Here is a 22311-nt window from a genome sequence, read left to right as displayed (position 1 = left end):
CAAGTCACTTCAATTAAATAATTTTCTATTTAAAACGAGAACAGAGAAGCCCAAAATTATCTTTAACCACGCGAAAGAAGTTCAACTCGGACAATTACCCATTTGTGTAGGTAGCACAAACCAGTCAGCATTTATTGAAGGCCCCAAGAAAGTCTTTACCTTGAGACTCTAGGTCCATTCACAAAGCCATGTGTGACTTAACACAACCAGTATAAAATATATATTTAATCCTTAATGCTCTCCATTAGCAAAACATGGAATGGTTGGGTACAAATCTTATGCGAAAAATACAAGGAGAAAAAAAATAAGATTGGGATGGGAAGCGGGTGCAGGAGTAGAGAAGCCGCCTCAGTTTTCAAATGTGGGTTTTAGATATCTTTGAAATTTGGCCACACGCAGTTAATGTTTCAATTGGATGGCCAGTTCAGGACAGGTTCAAAGTACAAAAAAAACTGTGTCCCTCTAAGACACTAAAGCTGCGTGGCAAACTCCAGAAAAACTGAAGTTTCTCTGTGACAAGGCTAAAAGTGGATCTCTATCCTAGTGAGCCAGGTAGTTTAACATCACCTTATCTGTAAGACACCTGCAGCAGAACACAGAGGCAGAAAACCCTCCAACCACTAGGAGTAACAATTCTTTCAGAGCTACTTTGAGGCACTTCAGATGCAGTATGCACCACGCTACCTAATTTCAATCTTCATACACATGCACCTACCATCATGGGAAGACTTAATAGGACATTCACACCGCAGATCTTGTGATGAAGTTAAATACTAATGATACACTGATTTTTCAAAACACTTAGGTGTTCAAATGTGAACTTCCCTGCAGCACCTACTGCCTATTACAAAAAGAAAAAAAAAAAAAAAGGGGAAACCGGAGCAACTTACATTGAGGTATAAATTAAATCAACCAGTTCAGTTCCTCTTTAGTCCAAAGTGCAAAAATAAAGACAGTTTTTCCCTAAAATGTGTTATCAGTAGTAATTAAGTCTCAGAGTACCATTCTAAGTATACTCATTAAAGAACATGCTAGCAAAGCCAAGGAAATTATAAGGATAATCGCTCTTGCAGAGTTACCTCTGCTGCATTATTTAGCCAGGCTCTGACCGCCAGAATTAGTTGAAAATATCTTTGTTACAGCAGATTGCAGCACAGCACACATTTGCTCTCTAAGAGCACACTACCTAAGAATGATAGTGCACCCAGATATTGCTGGTTACGTTTTATCTAGTTCTGCCCGTGTGTAGCTTTCAGTCAGTTATAAACTAATTTGAACTTGTGCTTTTGACAGCGTTTTTTTGCTCATTTTTGAGCTGTCCATTAGGAGTAGCAGCAGTTTTACAGTCATTATCAGGCGCTTTCATCACCACGAGTCTAAAAGGTTCCGTTGTTTTCCGAAGTCTCTGAACAACAACAGCATTTCGCAACTTTGCTTCCTGTAGTGTGAGCGTCTCATCTTGCAGCACTTGAAATGGCAGCGAAGTAGCCAGCACGAAGGGAACATCTCCCCCTGATCCTTGATACTTTGTTATGAAGTCTCTGACGTGGCTTATTCTGAAAAGAAAAAAAAAGAAGACTCAGCAGAGTGCTCCAGTCCCAACGCAGAACACAAACACAACACAGAGAGCCACCTCAAGAACAGAATGAGGCATAATGGCTGATGGCACAGAAGTGGAGAAATAGGTACCATTCAGTGCCTGGCTCTCTTGAGAGGCAAAGACCAAGGTTTGCACGTTCTGAGAGCAAGAGAAAAAGGACTCAAAAGCTCCACTATGGCTCACAGTTGTTAAACAAACCTGCTACTTCTTAACCAGCTGGTGGAGCTCTAATTGAAGTTTCCATAGCCAAGAGCTGGAATAAGGAAGCCTTTAGTGTATGGTAGATGCAGAAGAACCATAAAAGAAAAAGCAAAATTTGCAAAAATTGCCTGGATAACTAGTTAATTAGGTCTAAAAGTAGCCTCTGTCTACCAAAGTAGGAGCAGCAGTAAATTCAAGATGGCTATTAAGGTGTGAAGAATCTTTCAAGAGTATCAAGGCAGGTTTTGCAGTAACACACAAGAATCAGAATTGACCAATTTAATGAGCAAATTAAGGTGGCAGGATGCATTTGTACCCGAGGAATAAACACAGTACTCATTCTCTGATCCCGAGTCCAACTAACAGAGTGTATTTCATGGCAAATTATTCAACTCATTCTTCCCCTCCCCTACGTCCAGGGTAGCCCATGGAGTTTGCTACCTACTGGGAATCATCTGTGATCTGGACTAACTTTTGAACGAGCTTAGATATTGTCTGGGACAGCATTAGATGGCTTGAGATAAAGCCATTCTAACAGTTCAGCAGCACTGATGACCAAATCCCATGCCTTACTCATACTTAGTAGGACAGATATAGCCAGCATCTTATTCTTGGCATACAGGCCTCAGTTAAGAGACAGCTCTTATTCTTCTAACTATAAAGCCTGAAAAATCTCAAGTAGACTTTACTTTTTGGTTGGACATTTTACAGGTGCCTACATGCACTATACCCAAGGTTCACTGAATTCCAAGAGCAATTCAGGTGATTAGCCACCAGCTATCTGCTTCAGGATGAACAAGTCCCTTTCCAGACTATACACCCACACATTCCCTCTGCGAGAAGGTCAAAGTAATCATTTTACCCAGACACTGCAATATACATGCTACAGCATTTTAACAAACATTGGATTTCCTGCTTCTCCACTGAAACGGGTGCTATACATGCAATCATAATGCTTAAGTTCAGCACTCTAAGTGGATTCTGCATTATTTCTTATTAGGTCATACAGACATACTACATACAGCATAAACTTGCTGATCTTGTGGCAAGAAGATACATTACAATGCAATATTTATTGAAATCTTCTAAAAAGAGCATCATATTAGCAAGGCTGTTGTTCTGCTTATGAGTTTTTTTTCCTTTTGAAGTACTTAGTAGTTCTCCATACTACCATTTACCACAAAGAAAAAACTTCTCAATATACTTAAACCTGTTAAACTTGGAATAACGAAGATAAGCTCCCAAATAAAGGTTTTATAATTAAAATGGCAATTGATCTTCCAGCAGTACACCACAACAATGTTTTGCATCATACCTCAGGCCGCTAAGAGTAATAAATTAGTACAAGTTAAACTCCTGAGCTCTTCTTCTGACAATTCGTAATCACAGAATGGTCAGGGTAGGAAGGGATCTCTGGAGATCATCAAGTCCAACCCTCTGCTAAAGCAGGTTCCCTATGGTAGGTTGCACAGGAAAGCATCAGGGGGGGGGTTTGAGCATCTTCAGAGAAGGGGACTCCAAAATCTCTCAGGGCAGCCTATTACATACAGTTTATCTTGACAGCAGCCTGGGTTGTGTTAAAACCTATGACCACTTCAAACTGATTCACAGAAAAAACAGAGGCAATGTAACCTTTGTGTATGACATGACTGTGTAGCACTGTGGCAGCAAATTACAAGTTAGAGGAAGGTCCCTAAAGACAGCAGTTCTACAATTTAATGTTAAGCCATTAATCCTACTTTCTCAAGGTTCCTCCATACATATGCTGTGCTGAGACCTTCTGACTTCATCCCCATTTATAAGCCTCTTTGGGAACTGGAAATTGTAACAATTAAGAATTAAGCACACTGGATGCATTCTATTCTGCCCATGCTGACAGGACAGACATGCAGGTGAATAAGCTTGCCTGCTTAACTCCAGCCCTCCCTGGAAGTTCCTCTGCCTCAATTCAAAGTCACATCCTCCAGTTCCTTTTACATGCTGGAAGAGATACAAGTGGATTTTCTGAAACTCAACATCTGTGTTGCTGTCTGCTCAACAACTAGCAGGTTTTGTTTTTTTTTTTGGATAAGTGATTTGCTCCAGATGTAGTCATTTTGTAAGAGACTTGTCATCATAAAAGCTGCATAAATCCACTTAACTGTTTCCTCCAGCAACGAACAATTCATACACCTTAACTTCCACTAACCTAAGAAACTCCTGGTTTCCTCAACAGATTTTGATTTACACTCAGTTACGTGCTGACTGGTAACATCAGCTCACGTTTCTCTCACATTCCTCACCTGCTCGCTAAAAAATGATCAATTTTCTCAAAAGATTTTAAAGAAAATACTCTAGATAGAGTCAAAGAGCAATCCAACGTTAGGTGAACTGGGGAGGTCGATGAGTTACAGATATGAGACGTGCTGTGCACACAGTCATAGCACAAATCATTCAGATGCAAGCACAAATAACAGTGTTACCTGTGTGAAACGTTGAACTTCTGAATTATCCTCTCCCCATCAGCTAACCAGATCTGGATGTTAGTGATAGGCTCCAAATCATTTAAGGGTACTACAGGAAGGCGTCTTTCATCAGCAGCTCCTTGATGATCCTCTCTTACTTTAGAAATTATCCTTGGAGTAGCACTGAAAAGAAAAGTCATAGGAAGTTATGACTGCCCGTAAGTTCGAACTTCTGCTCAGATCTCTTCTTCAGGAGCTCTCTGCCCTGGGTCAAAGGGCATTGCTGACTTCAGAAATAATACATTAAGGTGATACGATTTGATATCATTTAAAAAAAACAACAAAAACAAAAAAACCCAAACCAATATGCTAATGATTTCACATGGAAGTCTTCAACGTGCTAAAGAATTTGCTTGTTTGGAGTAAACATGTTACAGGACAGCAGGGAACTTCCATATCAAAGGATTAAAGCATACACAAGAGAGATTCTTCACGTATGTTTTGTATTCTAATCACACAGGTGAAACGATAAGGGGCTTAAGTTCAAATTTGCATACTCAATGTTAATTTTCAGCGCAATGTGATTACAGTAATTCAATTTAACTGAAAGCTGTTAGCCTTGATTTAGACTCCAGCATCATTTATTTCAGTTCAACTCTTTATGTTACAGAAATTGACTTAATATGAGGTTTACGCACACAACGCTCGGATTTTGATTAGCAAACGCTTTCAACAGCTGAATGCACCATAAGGGCAAAGAAAGATCCATTAAATGGCTTGACAGAAGACTTCAGTTCGAGTGTACGGCCTTTGAAAAAGTTAAAGGCACAAAGACTGGTTCTGAAACAACCAGAGCTTAGTGGAGCTAAGAGCAGAGCTTTCAGGACCAAGCTTGCTCAGTACGCACTGTTTAAGTCATCAGCAAGGCCTGATCCAACGGGCACATCCTCAGCACACAGAAGTATAAGCAGATGTTTGCGTGTGAAACAATAGCAGTGATTTAGGAGCTACCATTTATTCTGAGCTCTGTAGGGGTTACCGTCCACGTGAGTGCTTCACGGTGGTTTCAGACAAAGCTCTCTCTTTGCACAAAAAATTGATCACCTATTGTTTCTTGAGGGAGAAGTCACTAAACAACAGAATAACAGCTCTTAACAATATTGCATCTGCTTTGCAGACAAACAACATCCTAACATTCTCGTATTGTGTTAGCTTAATCATAAAGCAGAAAAGCCACAGCTCATTTTTCATTAAGAACAAAGATGTCTACTGATTTGACACATTCAAGCTAATTGAGTCCTTCTCAGCCTGATGCATTTCAAGAACTCTTTACTACTCAGTGTCTAGTTAAGTGCTTGAACTTCCAGGCTATCAGCCAGTAGAAGCATTTGTGGCACTCTTGATTTCTCCCACTGAAACTCGATCAAAAACAAAAAAAGAGAATTAAGGAATCTCATTCTCAAGCACTAAGAGATGCTCACTGCAACTGAAGGCACTCGTTAGAAACCATCTGGGGTGCAAGAAGTAGGAAACAACAGGTTTCAAGATGTGCATCTGTAAAACATTCTGATTGCACTCCAAGTACAGGTGACTTGCTCTCACTCACCTGTCCCTACTGATTTCCTTATCGCACACCCAGCTTCTCGTCATGCTTGACCTCAAGACACAGTAAACCCTAGCTGCACTAGGTTTGGAAAAAAGCCCTTGAGCACCAGCAAGATAAAGTTAAATAAACTTGGCAATGGAAGTAAAAACAAAAAATGAAGGGCAAGTCATACTTAAGTCCAGCAGTGATCAGCTTCCTCTGGCTGCTTGATCAGTGTGGTCCAGCTCTGAGTTCAGACACTGACATGTAAGCAGTCACATGTGAGCCAGCTGTCTCCAGCACAGTGGATGCTGGAGAGCTAATCAACTCTGCAGCTGCCAGGTGTCTGGTTTAGCTTGGGCAGAACTATATTTTAGTCCCATCAGCTACAGTTGTACTTCAGACAACTGTCTCACATACATACAAATTTTGATGCTGTTCTCAAACTACCTCTTTCCTCATGGTCACATCTCAGGACTTCGGCGTAACATTAGAGATGATTCTTTAAGAGCAAACATACGCAAAACCGAAGGCAACACATTAAACTAAGCTGCAAGAGAAAGTTAGAACTATATTCACCGAGTTCTAAAGCATTTCCATACCTAAATGTGCTCCTATAGAACTGACAGATAAAGCCATCTAGTGGTGGGAGCTCTGACTAAAGCCACAAATCAAAAACACAAGTCTCTTATTAGTCCGACATCAAACCATTATCATTCCTTTTAACAGTTCGTTCCTTTTACATCTTCCTTTGATAATCTTACAAAGATTGAAGAGACACAAGAGTCTCCAGGCAATTTTTCAAACACTGGGCTTTTTCTCTTTAAGTACTGCACTCACCCAGACTAATGGTTAAGAAGCTTGAAGCACATTGTTTCACCCTAACAACGTTATACAGCAAACCCATTTTGCTGCAAGTGATTTCAGTCAACAGTAGGGCTAAGGCTGTTTCTAAGGCTGTCTTTCAAATACCTTGTTACACTTAACAAAGAATGTTAGCTGCAAATCTTCTTACAGTCAAACTATTTAATGAACGTGAACATAAATAAAACCTGAATATATCTATTAGTTTTGCAGGCACCTAAGACATAGTGAAAAAGTCTGTCCTTGTTTCTCCTGTACAACATACTTGGAGAGGATCAAACTCATTTGAGTTGCATTAAAAACAAAAACAGTTCTAGTTCCTCTATTTTTCCCCAAAACAAATTGGAATGAGCTGGTCAACACACCAGTTTTTATTGGGACTATAGCATGCAGCCACTCATGTAATTCATTCACCTGGGAACACTGGAAGAAAAATCTATAGAGACTATTATAAAGTTTAACTGGTAAGCAGGTCATAAGCTAAGTAAACCATTCAACCATTTGTCTGCCTCACTTTTAATTAAGCACGCAAATGCAACAGTGTAAAGGGAGTTCTGTAGCTTCAACCTTGTTATATTGCCCTTGTTTCAGCTGGGACAGAGTTCATTTTCTTCCTAGTGTCTGCTATGATGCTGTGTTTTGGCTTCAGGAGAACAACAATGCTGATAACACACTAATATTTCATTTGCTGCTGATCAGTGGCTACACAGGGCCAAGAACATTTCAGCTTCTCCTACTGTCCTTCCAGAGTGAGGGGGCTGCAGGGACACAAAGAGCTGGTAGGGGACAGAACCAGGAAAGCTGATCCAAGGGATCAAAGGGCCAAAGGGATCTTCCATATCATATGGCATCATTTAAAAAACTATAGAACTGTGAGGAGCTGGTTGGGGACGAGTGGGGCATCAGTTGGTGGGTGGTGAGCACTTGCACCACTTGTTTTGTAAATGTATGTATTTGCAATTACCACTGATATTGTTTCTCTCTCCCTTTTCTGTTTAAGAAAATAGAAGAAATTCCAGGCTGAGATAAAAACTTTCTTCCCCCCTCTCTCAATTCTTTCCCCAATTCACTGAGAGGGAGAGGTAGTGAGCAAACGACTGTGTGGTGCTGAGCTGACCGCTGGGATAAACCACAACACAGACATCACAGACACTATTATTATTTCCCCAAAAAGCTCTTCTGTCCAAAGAGCAGCACATGCATACAATGGACATTTATGAACATCAGGAAGCGAGCACCAGTTTATGAAACATTCAAGGCTCATGTTTCCAACACCAGCAAAAAAATATTTAGTAGTCTTGAAAGAAAACATTCTGATACTATAAGCACTGAACAGACTAGCGACAGCAGGAGGGAGCATTCTATCCTGTTCATAAAGAACAAAATTGCTGAGCAAGTTGTGGGATGTCTCAGTGTGCAAAACCACTCAAGCGAAATTCACAGAATAGCATGTTTCCAGAACCTAACTCGCCTACTGGGAAGCCAGATCATTACTTGCTGCAGGCATGACAGAGCACGACAAGCAACTGAACGACCTGCCACTTAGCCCTGGTTAGTAGCAGAAACCCAGCACGCTGAAGGTCTTTTTGCTTCTGCTATATACATGCCTTTTCGTAGGTGAAATATGAGTAAGCTCTTGACCTTTGCTCAGGATTTCAGCGCTACCAAAAGCAAGACTTGAGGCATTTCATCCACCTCTCAAGGGAAGCTCTCCCCTACTGACTGCATCAACCCAAGCATACAGCAACTGAATAGCCTGTACAGCTGAAACAGATGAAACTGATAGAAGATGCTTGCTTCTCTAACGCATCCTGAAACCACTCTTAGCCATATCAGACTTTTACTGTGTGTTACCATTTTCTACCCCCTGCCTCATCCTTCCTACCCAGCTCATGCTTTTCCTCAGCTTTAGTGCTGGGCCTGAACAGCAAACCCTTCCCACTTCATCAGAACAAGCTGTTCACTTCAGGCTTCAGCACAGCCTACTAACCACGCTCTGCAGGTCACTAAGCAGCCCCATCACTGAAGGTTTCCTGTAGGTTCCTGGTCACTGTGCTTCATCCCCTAGCCTGAAGTCTCCTTTTATATGCACAAATCTTACATGACAGGAATATGTGACAGATGATTTGGCAGGAGTAAGCTAAAGTCACAGAGACTTAGACAGGTGAACTCCTGGCTTGCCCCTGTACAACAGATTTCCAAAATACTGTGCTGCATGGGCATAAACCAAACCCAGTTTTTGTGCTGGTTGACTCTATCCACCCACAGAGAATAAAGGAAAGAATCAGTAGGAAGTGTAACTGCAATAAACACATAGTTAAATGCTGAAGAACTTCAACAGAATACAATATTCTCTTACTTCTTCAGCTCTCTTTGTACACTCACATTCCCCTTCCCTCATAGAAAGTACTGCACATTAAGCTTTAACAGTGAAGCTTTTTTTATTATATCGCAGAGTAGAAAAGAGAAAGCCTTTCAACTGGAAACAGTTCTTTGGGAAAGTACTGCTAATACTGAAATTGTGAGCAAAGAAAGTCATTAAATTCCTGGCTGCGTTAGCAGGACCCCAGCCAGCAGATTGTTGGAGCTGATAATCCCCTACACAGCACTCATTAGACATACCTAAATACTGAACTCAGATTTGGTCCCCAGTAAAAGAAGTAGAAGAAAAATATTGATAAACTGGAGGGAGTTCCATGGAGAGCTACAAAGATGGGCTTGGGCTGGAGCACTTGCCTTGGGAAGAGCAGATGGAGAAGGTGGGCTTGTTCAGCCTGTGGGAGAGATGGTACCGGGGGGACTTAGCAGTAACCTGCCAGTGCCTACAGGAGGTTCAGGCTCTACATGGTGAATATAAATTGAAACAAAGCAAGTTCAGACTGGATATGAGGAAAAACTTTTTCCCCATGAGGATACTGCAGCACTGAACCAGGTTTTACAGCCTCCACCTTTGCAGGATGTCAAGGCCCAGCTGGATCTGGCCCTGAGGAATCTCATCCATCCCCACATCTGAGCCTGTTTTACACAGGAGCCTGGATTAGAGAACTCCAGAGGTTGCTTCCAGCCTGAACTACATGATCCTTTACCATAGGTAGTTTCCTTCAGTTACTCAATCACAGATTACATCAAGTTACTCACCTTCCTAATCTGTAACCATGCCCAGAAAAGGGATGAAATATTGGCTTTTTTGATGACAGATACAACTCATCTTTCTTATCTTCCATCTTCACATCTACCTCTTCCTTCTCAAAAACCTTCTGTAGCTCAAAAGGCAGTTCCCTTCAGAAAAAAAAAAATTACATCAAAAAAAGAATTACTGTACTGTTTTCAGTATACAAAACACATGAATTATTAATATTGGTTCTGTGTTTATTCTTGTAAAGATCATGCCTTAAAACAGCACATAATTAATAATCATACTAAGAGCATGACATGCAAATAACTTCAAGTTCTTTAGCTGCAAATTAAATAAAATCCAACAATAAAAAAAGACAATGCAATTCATTGAATGATATTGAACTTTACCCAGTAGTTAGCACTCCAAAGTACAACATGCAGAGTTTAACATTTCCATGTATTGCTGCAGCAGCTTCAATTTTTTTTTTCTTTAACTTATGGGGATAAAAGACCACAAAAAAGACAAAAAACAATGACTGACTTTTAATGAGAAAGACTGAGTTTAGAAACAATGTGTTTAACTGCTGATAAACAGGAAACTCAGCTTTAAGAACTTAGATCACTAATAGCCACACTCATTAGTGCAGTAACTCACTCAGCAACGCTTTATTTGCCTTGAGCAGAACAACGCCTTTGTCTTGGGGCTCTGACACAGACACATTTCAGGGTGGTGCTGCTCAGCTGGCACAGACTGTGCTGAGTGCTACCTGCCACCAACAGTGATGCTGGAACCATCTATAGTTACTTAGCATCTCCACAAGCCAAAAGAGAAAGGGAGGTGGTAAACTTTTCATTTACGCACACAGAGAAAGTAGAGGGCTTTAAACAATGCAGTCAACTGCTATTACAATCAGTGCAGGTGACACTCATAAGGTAAAATGTAAAATCAGTACTTTTTTTATGGGCTAGTAAAGCACAGAAGAGATGAAAAATAGAACGGCGCGATTATTTCACATACATGAAAATGAAACAGACTACAAATGAAAGGCTCAAACTGTACTGGTTTCTACATTCAATCTGCTATTTTAAAGCAAGACTGCAACAAACACTAGCAGCAATCATGACAGCACGCTCAATTTTAGTAGCTGGATAAAAGCAAGATCACTACATACACACGAGTGAGTGAAAGTTTGTACAAGGGAAAGATGACCACAATTGAAGGCTGATTGAAGCTTCCTGGTATTACAGTGCAGGAACTGCGCCCACCAAAGGCTTTTCATCCATAAAAGGAAAACAAAGAGCAACACACCAGACATGCTGAACCACTTGCACACTGGTCTGTTAGCAAAGAACCATTGGAGCAGTAGCTGTTACTGGGCAAGACGACTTCCTTTTTATTTCACTGTGTTCGCTGCGCCTCCTACCAACACTCGCTTTTATCGACTCCATCAGCAACCGTACAACTACTGCAACTGCAAGCTATATTAAGCTTGTGGATGTTAGAAGTCACCCACATGGCAGGAAATGACAGAGTCAGCTTCTTCAGGGCTACTGTAGCGAAGCAATGCCAAAAATTTAGAGCATGAGCAAACTGGTCTCCAAAGCACGGTAACTCAGGCAGATAAGGGACACAAAACTCCCTCACCCTTTTTTAACGGAGTCCAAGAACTGCTGATTTCCGACATCAGTGTAGCTTCGAAGTTCACCATCATTTACCGTAAACCCATTTTTCCAAAGTTTAATGATCACATCAACCTGCGGAGTGAGAACAATTTCCATTTTAACACCGATTTAAAGCTAGCTTAATAAAACCAACAGTACCCTACAATTTTAAAGCATCCGGTGCACGGACTAAAAATACAAAGAGAAGACTCACTGCAGCCTGTTTCGGCCCTGTCTCAACAGGCAGAGTGACCGCAAGGGGAAAGTGGTATTTCTAAATATCTTCTGTTAGTCAGAGTTAGAAATAAACCTCCCTCCAACCATTATGCTTTCTTTGGTCAAAAACACCCCTCCTACTAAGCAGTACAAAAAAAAAAACCCAAACACCTGGAAGATCCCAGCCAGCTGCAATTCTTCAAGAGCATTAATTTAAGTTGAAACACTGACTACCAGAACACAGCAGCAGGATTGGTTAGAATACAGCTTTATTCTGACCATTTAGGAGGGCTTTCTGAAGGCAGGGCATTGAAAGAATGCATGCAGAAACCACTTAGGAAACACAGAAACAAGTATCAGCACATTTTACTTCGTCATGCATTTACGTTACACACTGGAATTTCCAGGTATATTCAAAACTTGATGTTAGGGTAATGGAAAAAATATATTCTCAGTAATTCATTAAATGTACCAGAGAAACATCCGCTACTTCAACCTGCAGCCTTCACACCGTTCACTGAAATCTCTTCAGTTTTGATGGGAACAGATTTTGGCATTGAATTTTCCCATTTATACCTCGTGCCATTTAAAGAAGCACTTGATCACACATATTGGATTCCTGTTACTCAGTGGATACTCGGCCAGATGTGAAGAACACAAAGCACATACAAATGCAGAATCCACCTCAGCCAGAAATTGGTTTGTAATAGGCTAAGTAGTACTTGATAGACTTTGTGTCAGTTGTGCCAGCTTCTTATATAGACATTGAAGCAAGTACTGCCATGGAACGCTTTCAGAAGTCGGTGTTCAAGTACTGCTCCCCACACTCCTCCTCTTGTTCAGGCAGGGATCTACAAATCTCATTGCTAGTGGCGCCCACCCCAAATCTCTCGTCGACATTCTTGTTCTACATGGCACTTTTCTCTAGCCCCTTCCTAACCTCGGGGAGCAAAAGAAAAACATGAAAAGGACAGAACCATTGACAAACCAAGCCATCCTAAGCATCCCGCTACCGCCACAACTATACAAAAGACAGCAAGTGAAAAATAGGGATTATTTCATCATAGAAAGGCTGCAACTCCTAAAAACTTTCCCTAAAAAGGCAGTTGTCACTCCTTGCACCTAATTACCAGCTCTCCCTCTTTAGCAATTAATCAGAAGTGCATTAGCCAAGTCCTAGAACGACAATTTTATAGTGTTTTTTTAGGCGTCAGAAGCACAGAACCATAGGCCTGGTTCAGTCAGTGGTGGCAGATGGCTCCTACTACTGTCTGACACTGTACTGTGTCCAGTTTTGGGCCCCTCACTGCAAGAAAGACATCGAGGCCCTGGAATGCGTCCAGAGAAGGGCAACAAAACTGGTGAGGGGTCTGCAGCACAGGCCTTATGAGGAGAGGCTGAGGGAGCTGGGATTGTTCAGTCTGGAGAAGAGGAGGCTCAGGGGAGACCTCATTGCATGCTACAGCTTCCTGAAGGGAGGTTGTGATGAGGAGGGGGTTGGCCTCTTCTCCCAGACAACAAATAGGACCCGAGGAAACGGCCACAAGTTGCGCCAGGGGAGATTTAGATTAGATATAAGGAAAAACTTCTTCTCTCAAAGAGTGGTCAGGCACTGGGATGGGCTGCCCAGGGAGGTGGTGGAGTCACTGCCCCTGGCAGTGTTCAAGAGGCATCTGGATGAGGTGCTACAAGATATGATTTAGTAGCTCAGTGGGTAGCAACAGTGATAGGAGGACGGTTGGACTAGATGATCCTGTAGGCCCTTTCCAACCTTGTGATTCTATGATTCTATGACTTCTGCATGCACTTACCTACAGGTGTACTGGGTAAGACTGCTGAACTTCTTGCATTTGTTCTCCAGAGTGTTCAAGGAGTACTATCACGTTAAATGAGTATTTTTTCCCACCAACACCTACCTGGTTCTTGACTGTAGTTGGGGACATGCATATTGCACCAATCTTCTGAGCTTCTTCAAAAAGGTTATCGACAAAATAGTCATGATTTTGTTCTGTACCATTCAAAATCTGATCATCAGTTCTTGACTTACACATCCTGCAGAACAAATGGGTAAATAACGAAGATGTTCCAGACAGCACATAAGACAACAAGCAGTTATCCTAGAAGTTCAGTCCCAAAAGACATGCTCCCCTGCACCAGCTTACTTGATTGTTAGAAAACATCAGGTCAGCTTCATATCGTGCCCTTCTCAGAAATAGCTTACAAGCCTGTAGCTGCTATTATTTGCACTTCAGAAGCACAAATTTAAAAATGACAATAGAAAAAGTGAACTCACGTATGCAAAAAACATGGTAACAGAGCAAGGAATGCATCCATACCTCCAACTCAGACCACTGCACACCAACGAAAGATTTTAAAGCACTGCCATGATGCAGGCTTCAGTGACTTCAGTTTTAAAAACCATGTACACGAAAACTGCCTTAGTATTTACTGTCCATTCCCAACACCACCAAGGACCACCATTCCCACCCATGGAAGTACATAAAGAAACTGAAGAACAAGTGCTCACACCACTCAGCACAATGAAGAAATACAACAGAAGATTTTAATACCTTGGAGAGTGCCAGAGTATTAAAAAAAAGATGCATCAACCACATCTTTTTATAGAACACTGTATATGTAACAGCTGTTTCTCTGTTAGATTTAGATCAGTCAAAATGCAGATATATGCAACGTGAGTGAACGATTATCTTGCAGTTTAGATTCTTCGCATAGTAAGAGGATTATGCAGGTTTTGGTAAACATTGGAGTTATTTCTATTAGAGATTCAGGAAAATCTATTTTAAGTGATTCAGGAGAAAAAAATCTAGCTCAAAAACATCCAGTTTTATGTAAAACTGCAATAGATTCAAGGAGAGCAATGCTTACTTGAACAGTAACAAGCTACATTTGCATAAAAAGGAATTACTGTTTGCAGTGCATCTACGCAACAGTAAGAACCCCTAAGGATTAACATATTTAAAGTAAGGAAAAACTCAACAACATTAAGAAAGGCTTCAGATGCATGCTGTACCCACTTTTGTTTTCTACGAGAACAAAAGAAACTTGGAGCATTACTTGAGGCATTAACTTTATCTCACAAGCATAACTGGAAAACCCAACACCTCCACGCTAAATGTCAAAGTACACCGAGTTAGCAAATTGTAACCCCGCCTTTCTATTTTAAGGAAAATATTTATGTCACTTCTCACATCTAGGAAACACTCCGGGTATGTGAAAAAATCTTCAAGCAAAAATCTGTTAGTTTTTTTTTTTTTTGAAACTTCAGTATGTGTGGAACAGGAGGGTACAGCAGAAAAAAACTGAAATTGAATTCTGCAATTTAACAGAAAGTTTAAAAATAGTCACGATAGGGCAAAGAAACACTAATAGGAAGGAAAAGGAAATCAGCTAGGGGAGACGAGAACCTACCATTCTTCCTTCACAGTTTTGATATTGTCCATGTTTTCATCCTGGTGCTCCTCCTAATCATGAGAAGAAGATGGTTAACGAAACAAAACGCAGACAGACAAAAGCAGATGATAAATACACCTGGCACTCCTGCCTACCTCTGAAGTTGAAAGGCTCTTTGAGTTTCTCCTGTGCTGGAAGTCAGTTTAACCAGAAATCTGAATGTTACCACCCCACCCCTCTAGTCTCCAGATGGTTCTTTCTTTGCCCTAGTTTTTAATTTGATGACACATGACCTTCAAAATGAAAATTACTTCACATAAACGTACAACTGCAAATATGTGAATTGCAATAACCATGTGAGTTGCAAACACACATCCACAGTCACGCTAGGTGAGGAAAATGAGATCACATTCTCTGATCGGCGTGACTTAAAATCCCCTGGTTCTTGGCAACGCTAAGAGGCAGTCACAGGAAAACTGCACTGCCACTGCAGGCACTCTGATGACCTTCACTTCAGTAGAGCACATTACCCAAAGGAGCAAGATTTAACAGATTCTGCTTCCTACCATACCTCAGCTTATTGGTGCAGCATAAAAAGAACTACACAGTGTGAATTATCATTTCTAGTCTATCATCCAGCTGGAAAGAAAATCCTGGATTTGTATGTACTAAATATACTACAGGATTAGTCTGCCAAGTCAGAAGAAATCAAGAATGCCATACCGATCTTCTGAGCTCTCTGAGGAAAAGTTATTGGGGGGTCACAAAAAGCTACAGACCTCAGAAACCACCCTAAAATTAAACAAGCCCCCAGAAGGACATACATTTTAAACAGCAACTGTTTAAAGAGTTACTCCCAAATATTTCTGGACACAGGTTACACAGATGATGCTCTGCTCCTGGCAGGCTTAGGACTAAGTCATCAGATTATGCACAGATACTGGCATCAAACTAAGCAGCAACAGCCCATGCACTCCTAAAAAAAAAGTCACATACAGCAAGACTAAAATAGATTTAAAATGATCCTGCCACCTAACTTACCAGAAGATAGATGTTAGAGGAATCAACATTTACTGAAAGGCTAAAAAAAAAAAGGCTTAAACTTTCAGTTCAGTACTAATTAATGTTCTTCTGGGATGCTGATATTGATGTTCTTTCATCTTAAAACTTTGCAAAACGCTTTCTGTTGAAATGTACGTAAGCCTTCAGCAAACACCCATAACAACCACAAAGATCCACTCTGCGTTACTATAAAAGGCTCTAAAGTTTAGGCAGGCTTCAGGTTATCTGCTTCCACTACATGCTAGGTCAGAAAACTACATTTAGAATACCTTTGACACTTCACATAAGATGTGGTACAGCTTTTTTTTAATTAAAAAAAAGTGTTCTGCCTGAAAATTATACTTGGGCAAGCCTGTGCTGGTACATCACAACCTTGTGAGTGCATCTGATTGCTGCACTTGGAACCTTACACCTGCCCTGCAAAAAAAGGGACTTTCAGTAACAAGCGTGCTTAATATATGTATGCTTATAAACTTCTCTCAAACTAACTTTTAACGCAGCTAAGCACTGACTAATTTTTTTTTTGTATTAAATTTGTGTTTGGGTGCATCTTTCTCCCGGAACAGCAGAGCCACCACCTCTGCCTGCCTGCTTTTGTTGATTTCTCTGTGAGCCGCTGACGCAGAGGCACAATGAGGGAGCTCAGAGGATTTCTCCTGCCACACAGGGCTGGCCTCCAGCCTGCACCAGCAGCATTCAGAACTGCTCAGCTGTGAAAGCCGCCGCTCCCTCTGAAGCTCAACAGCCTTTAGAAGAAACGCTGGGTTGTATTTAGAAGAAATATACGCGTTAATATATCACGGGAAGCAATGCAGCGTGTTGGTGGTCACGAGCAAGGAGCCACTGGGACACAGCTATGAGAGGAACCCAGGGCAACGCAGAGGGAGCAGCTCTCTCCTGCCAACTTCTGACAGACGTGCCCACACCTCACCCACAACGCTGGGAGTTTCGGTACGCGTTCTGCGACAAACGTATCGCAGCGCTGAGCTTCCAGCTGTGGAAATTAAACAAAATCAAGGGGAACCCGAGGCTGCCAGCCTCCCAGCGACGCCCAGAGGAATGCCTGCCTGCTAACTTTGGCAGAAGCAGAACTTCTCCAGCCGAAAGCTGAGTGCGCTCTGCCAGCGCAGCAGCCAGAAATGACGGCCGTGGCTCAGAGCAGCCCAGCGCCGCGACAGGGGACAACTTACGGAGGAAAGACGAACACAAAGCACCAAGTGCGCCAACCCGACACGCTCAGGTAAACACGGCTCCAAGATTCCCAGCGGCCAGCGATCAGGTCCGTGCGGATCGGAAAGAAATGCGGAGACCCTACAGCAGAGCCTCCGCTTACCCGCAAACCCCGACCCCAAGGGCAGCCCGCGCGGGAGGAGGTATTTTTAGAGCCGATGAGATAACCCCGCGCTGAGGCGGGGCCCGGGGAAAGGGCCGGTACCGGCCCGCCCGCCTCAGGCACGGCCTCGAGCTAAGTTCATGCCCCGCTCGGAGCCGAGGGGCTGCCGGCTCCCCGCACCAACTCACCCGGCCCCGCAGCGCAGCACCACCCGCGGCCTCCGCACCGCGCCAACTCCTCGCTGTCCCGCGCTCCACTGCGCACGCGCGGTCACCGGCGGCCCGGACACCCACTGCCGGGCCGGGCCGGGCCGGGCGGGGAGGGCTGCGCCCCGCCCACAGAGGGGGTGGTGTTGGGGCCGCCGTGTTAGAAAGAGAGCGGTTGGGACTTAACCTTCTTCAGCTCTCTTATAATTCGCGTTAATTGATAGGAAAACCAGCGTGTGTTAAGTGTGATCGATGATAATTCTAAAAGCAAAGGTCACCCGGTGTTTTCTTCACGTGTCCTGTAATCCCTTAAGTGCAACAACTAAAATCACGTTTTTCAAAGCTATGATTGAAATAAGATGCCTAATCGTGAGGCAGTGAAACTAGACCCCTGACAGCTGAGTTTATTCTGCTTCGTGCAGTTACACATTACATCACACTAAGCTACTTGAAAGCAGTTAGTTGGCCCTGCGTTTGAGCAGGGTGAGATCTAACTGCAGTTCCTGTCTACGATTTTGCAGGGGAAAGTTGAACTTAAGATCCATACAAACATAAGGAAAAACTTTAGAGTGCAACAGAACGCTGGAACAGGATGCCCAGAGAGGTGGTGGAATTTCCTGTGGAGACACTCAAGACTCATCTGGACGCTTTCTTGCATACCCACTGTAGGGAATGTGCTTTAGCAGGAGGATGAACTGGATGATCTCCAGAGGTCTCTTCCAACCTCTACAATTCTGTGATTCTATTGAGTTTTATACCTCTCATATACACGTTATCACTCTCTACACCTACCTGAAAGGAGGTTGTAGCAGAGTGGGGGCAGCCCTTTATTCCCAGTTAATTAGTGAAAGAACCAGAGGTCATGGCCTCAGATTGTGCCAGGGGAGGTTCAGGTTGGATATCACGGAAAATTTCTCCAACCACTCCAAAAGAGTGGTAATGCATTGGCACAGGCTGCCCAGGGAGGTGGTAGGATCACTGTCCCTGGAGGTGTTCAAGAACCGTAGGGATATGGCACTGAGGGACGTGGTCAGTGGGCATGGTGAGGTGGGTGGATGGTTGGACTAGATGATCCTAGAGGTCTTTTCCAACCTGAATGATTCTATGGTTCTGCTGAGTGAGTTCTATACCTCTCATATACATATATAAATATATCTGTACGTACAAGGAATGTATCACAAGGCTATCATACCACTGTTGAAAAAATGTAAGGCATTTACAAATTCTGCTTGGTAAAATGTCATAAAGGTGTTCTGCAGTGCTGAACATAATTTACTTTCAATATCTTAAGTACATTTGTTCAATTTCATTGAACACACAAGCTTAATAATAAGTGCAAGACCTGCCTTGGGGCCCTTTCTGCAAAAATTGTATTAGACTCAAGGTAAGCACAGGAAAAGGCAAGATTGGACTTTACCTGGTGTAATGTTGCAGGCTTCTCAACTGCAATCAAGTATTGATTTAGAAGATTAGGTCTATTACTGCAAATCAGAGTACAGCTGGAGACATGCTGACCTACTACAATAGGAATTGGTGTCCTAGTGAATTTAGTGGTTCCTTAATAGCTCTTCTAAGTGCAGCTGTTTTCCCTTAGGACTGAAACTTGACAAAGCATGGGAGTAAGAAAAATAAAAGGAAAATTTGTATCTTCAACTCCAGTATAGCATAAAAAATCCTTTTTTTTTTCTTAAAAAGTGGATATTTTTTAAGTTGGTATTGTTACAATCAAGCCTTCACTGAAATCCTTGTAGACTATGCACTTTATAAGGCTTATTCTCTGGCAAGAAACAGTATACAAGATGAACAGAAGCAAATGGTCCTTTTCTTACTGTGTAGGAAACAGAAGCAAAGAGTCCGGGCTGAGTTCACTGAAAAACACTGTAACAGAGTATTCATGAGATGAATATAACCATCTCATGCCCCTTTGTCAGGAGAGATTGGATGCACTGGTGTGGAAGACAGTAACAACCCCTGAACTTGTTTTATAATGTAGGAGCGAATCTCAACTACGACAAAGTAAAGCACTGTTCCAGCTGTCTCCATCCAGCTGTCAGGGTTGTAGAAGAACTGCTGCACATGGTGTAGCTAAAAACAATCAGAAATATAATTTTGAAGGAATATTTTAATCCAAGGTTAACCCATGCCAGAGGAAAACAGCAGCTACCTATAATTAAACACATCAGCTATATTGATTGACCTTTACTTGAGATAGCAGTTGTTGCCTGAAGCCTTTGCAGTAATATACACATATCCATATGGCTGTAACAGAATGAGAGGGAAATGGGATTGTAAAATAGAACATGGTATGGTCACTCTGTGCTCGGCAATTCTGCTGACATGACAGCACATTCCTCTGCGCTGTGTCCTTGTCCCTTGTGCTCCTTGCAGGGATGTTAAATGCTCCAGGCTGCCACACTGGAAGAAATAGCTTCGGGAGCTCATGTTGCTGGAAAGGTAGTGCAATGGGAAAATGAGTTCATCGTTTTATGGGAGACGTTGCCTGAATCAGCATTCGTGAAGAGGGTGTTACCCCCGTGCAGTGAAGTATCCACACATGCAGCTGGGCCATTGGAGTGTAAATTCACAGCAAAGTGAATATAGCTTCAATTTTAAAAAATTCCATAGAATGCATAAAGCCATGAAAAACTCAAGACAGCCTGAGCAACTGTTAGTACCAGATAACACACATTTGGAAATAACATATGATGTGAATTCTCAAAACAAAGACACTTCTAAGTGAAATTAAGATGTGGTAGTGTAATTTATGAGATCGTTCTTGGACGCGTAACAAGAAAACTTATTTTTGAAGCTAAGATTGTGTGTGAGGAGAGATTTATGAGCGAATGTTTCCAATGGACTCTCCATGTGACCTTAATGAAGTTTATTATGCATTCATATACTCCTAATGCTTATCTGCAAATGTGTTAATAAATGCTTATTTATACTGTAAGCATTTTATAGCAGAGTCTGCTTTTTATGACGAAGCTGTATATCACCCAGCACACTAACTGACTGGGGTACTACTTTCATATGATTAATGATCATAAACACCAAAGTGAGATGATATGCCACTTTTCTCCAAGATGGAAGCAATTTTCAGCACTGAATGATAGTGAAAAACAGACCCTGCAGATTCCTGGCTTACAGTGTCATCAGCCTTCTTAGTATCAGACCATCTACTGTAACCTTAGCTCAACAGGAAACATGTTATGGAAGCTGATTGCTAGATGTGTTGTGAAGCTAATTTTGAAATATCAGGAGGTAGTTCTTAACATTCCCACTTAATGTCAGGTAAATCTACTCTCTGATATCACTTCAAGTTGCAGTTATATTACCTACTGTGGTTTGGAAAGTAATATTCAGCTGAATATTAGAACTGAACATCAGAAATTTAATTCATGTGTTCAAGTGTAAGGTGGTACCAATCCAGACTCGAGGACCCTCCTTGTTTAATGTTTCTCATGGGCCTATCTTCAGAGCGGACAGTTCTCAAAAGAGAAACCGTTCCATCTCAATTTCCTAAAATTCTTTCAGGAAAGGACATAGAGCACATGTACAAAAGCATCATCTCTTCTGAATTGCTTATTTTGAGATTCAGCTGAAGCCAGGATGAGTTGACAGCATGACAGAGAGAAGCACACAAGAGCTTATAAATAGAGTCCTGAAAAGATCATTTAATTTCCATTCTTTGGAATGTTGCAGCTATTCAGAGATATTACAAAGTAATCTCTGATAAATTACCTATGATTGAAGCAAATAGGATTTTACTGAAAAAAAGCCCTCTGGTCCTTACTGGGATGATGCTCTCTACAAAAGTTCTTAATAAACGAGGAAGCACTTTTTCTTTTGTTATAACGTGTTCCTGATTTCCTTGTAAAACAGGAACAGGTGGCAACAAAATCTTCCAAGTATTTCCCATGACATTAAATATTACTTACAGTATAAACAAGGATTTCCACTCTTCTTTATCCTGCTTCATTTTTTAATGTCTTTTCATGTCACTGAGTCCCAGTAAGACTTAATTCCCCAAGTCTTGTTGATCAAAAGGGATTCTTTTGCTCAAGCACTTTTTCATGGTCTTCCAATTTCTCAGTGGTGTACCTGCCACAGCAGATGTCCTGGCCTCTTTGCAATATAAGTTTTGGTTATTTTCATCTTCTTTTCTAATGACTGGAAATAAAAGGGTGTTGAACTCTGCTGCAAGCTTCAGCACTTGTTATAAATTGGTTCAATTTGAAACACAGTCCTTCCCAATGGCATTTATTTTCAGAAGCATTTGGTCATCTGTCTTCAAGACCAAACTACAAATCTTGAAATTGAATCTAACTTGGAATGAACTCTAGAAAAGTTTTATGTAATACTTAGCGGAGTATAACTCTGTTCCTTCTCCCCCTCTTTCCTTTATTGTCTTTTCTCTTTCGCTACTCAAATTGTTTATTTTTTTCCCTTTTCTTTTTTTCACAAAGCTCTCCCTATGTATGGAGGGTCAAAACAGGTTTTAATTCTATCATTACATTACAGTTGACACGAACAACAAACAAGAAAGAGGGAACAAATAAGTTTTTAAATTAGTGAAATTGCTCTAAATCCATGTCCACAGTACTTCATCT

At 41.7% G+C, this 22311-nt stretch overlaps 1 protein-coding gene and 1 long non-coding RNA gene across 4 annotated transcripts; one reads left to right on the top strand and one right to left on the bottom strand.

Annotated features, from left to right (window-relative positions):
- UBXN2A (UBX domain protein 2A) lies at positions 108-17832 on the bottom strand. 3 transcript variants are annotated; one of them, XM_021391033.1, is made up of 7 exons: positions 17684-17832; positions 15119-15171; positions 13606-13741; positions 11457-11566; positions 9833-9973; positions 4264-4428; positions 108-1556 (listed from the first exon to the last, which is right to left on the bottom strand). In XM_021391033.1, exons 2-7 carry the CDS (start codon positions 15148-15150, stop codon positions 1268-1270), a joined length of 873 nt encoding a protein of 290 aa, XP_021246708.1. In that variant the 5' UTR covers positions 15151-15171; positions 17684-17832; the 3' UTR covers positions 108-1267. The 3 variants fall into 3 exon arrangements, with proteins under 3 accessions (XP_021246708.1, XP_021246706.1, XP_021246707.1); XM_021391031.1 differs by lacking the exon at positions 17684-17832 and adding an exon at positions 17353-17566; XM_021391032.1 differs by lacking the exon at positions 17684-17832 and adding an exon at positions 16142-16165.
- On the top strand, positions 16190-20651 carry LOC110395936. Its single transcript, XR_002436694.1, has 2 exons — positions 16190-17402; positions 18223-20651. It is a non-coding gene; the product is annotated as an uncharacterized LOC110395936 (long non-coding RNA).

The sequence above is a fragment of the Numida meleagris genome, chromosome 3 (genome assembly GCF_002078875.1).
Source record: "Numida meleagris isolate 19003 breed g44 Domestic line chromosome 3, NumMel1.0, whole genome shotgun sequence".
Classification (NCBI taxonomy): Eukaryota; Metazoa; Chordata; class Aves; order Galliformes; family Numididae; genus Numida; species Numida meleagris.
The sequence above is the reverse complement of the archived record's forward strand: the minus strand, read 5'-3'. Positions and strand labels throughout refer to the sequence as shown.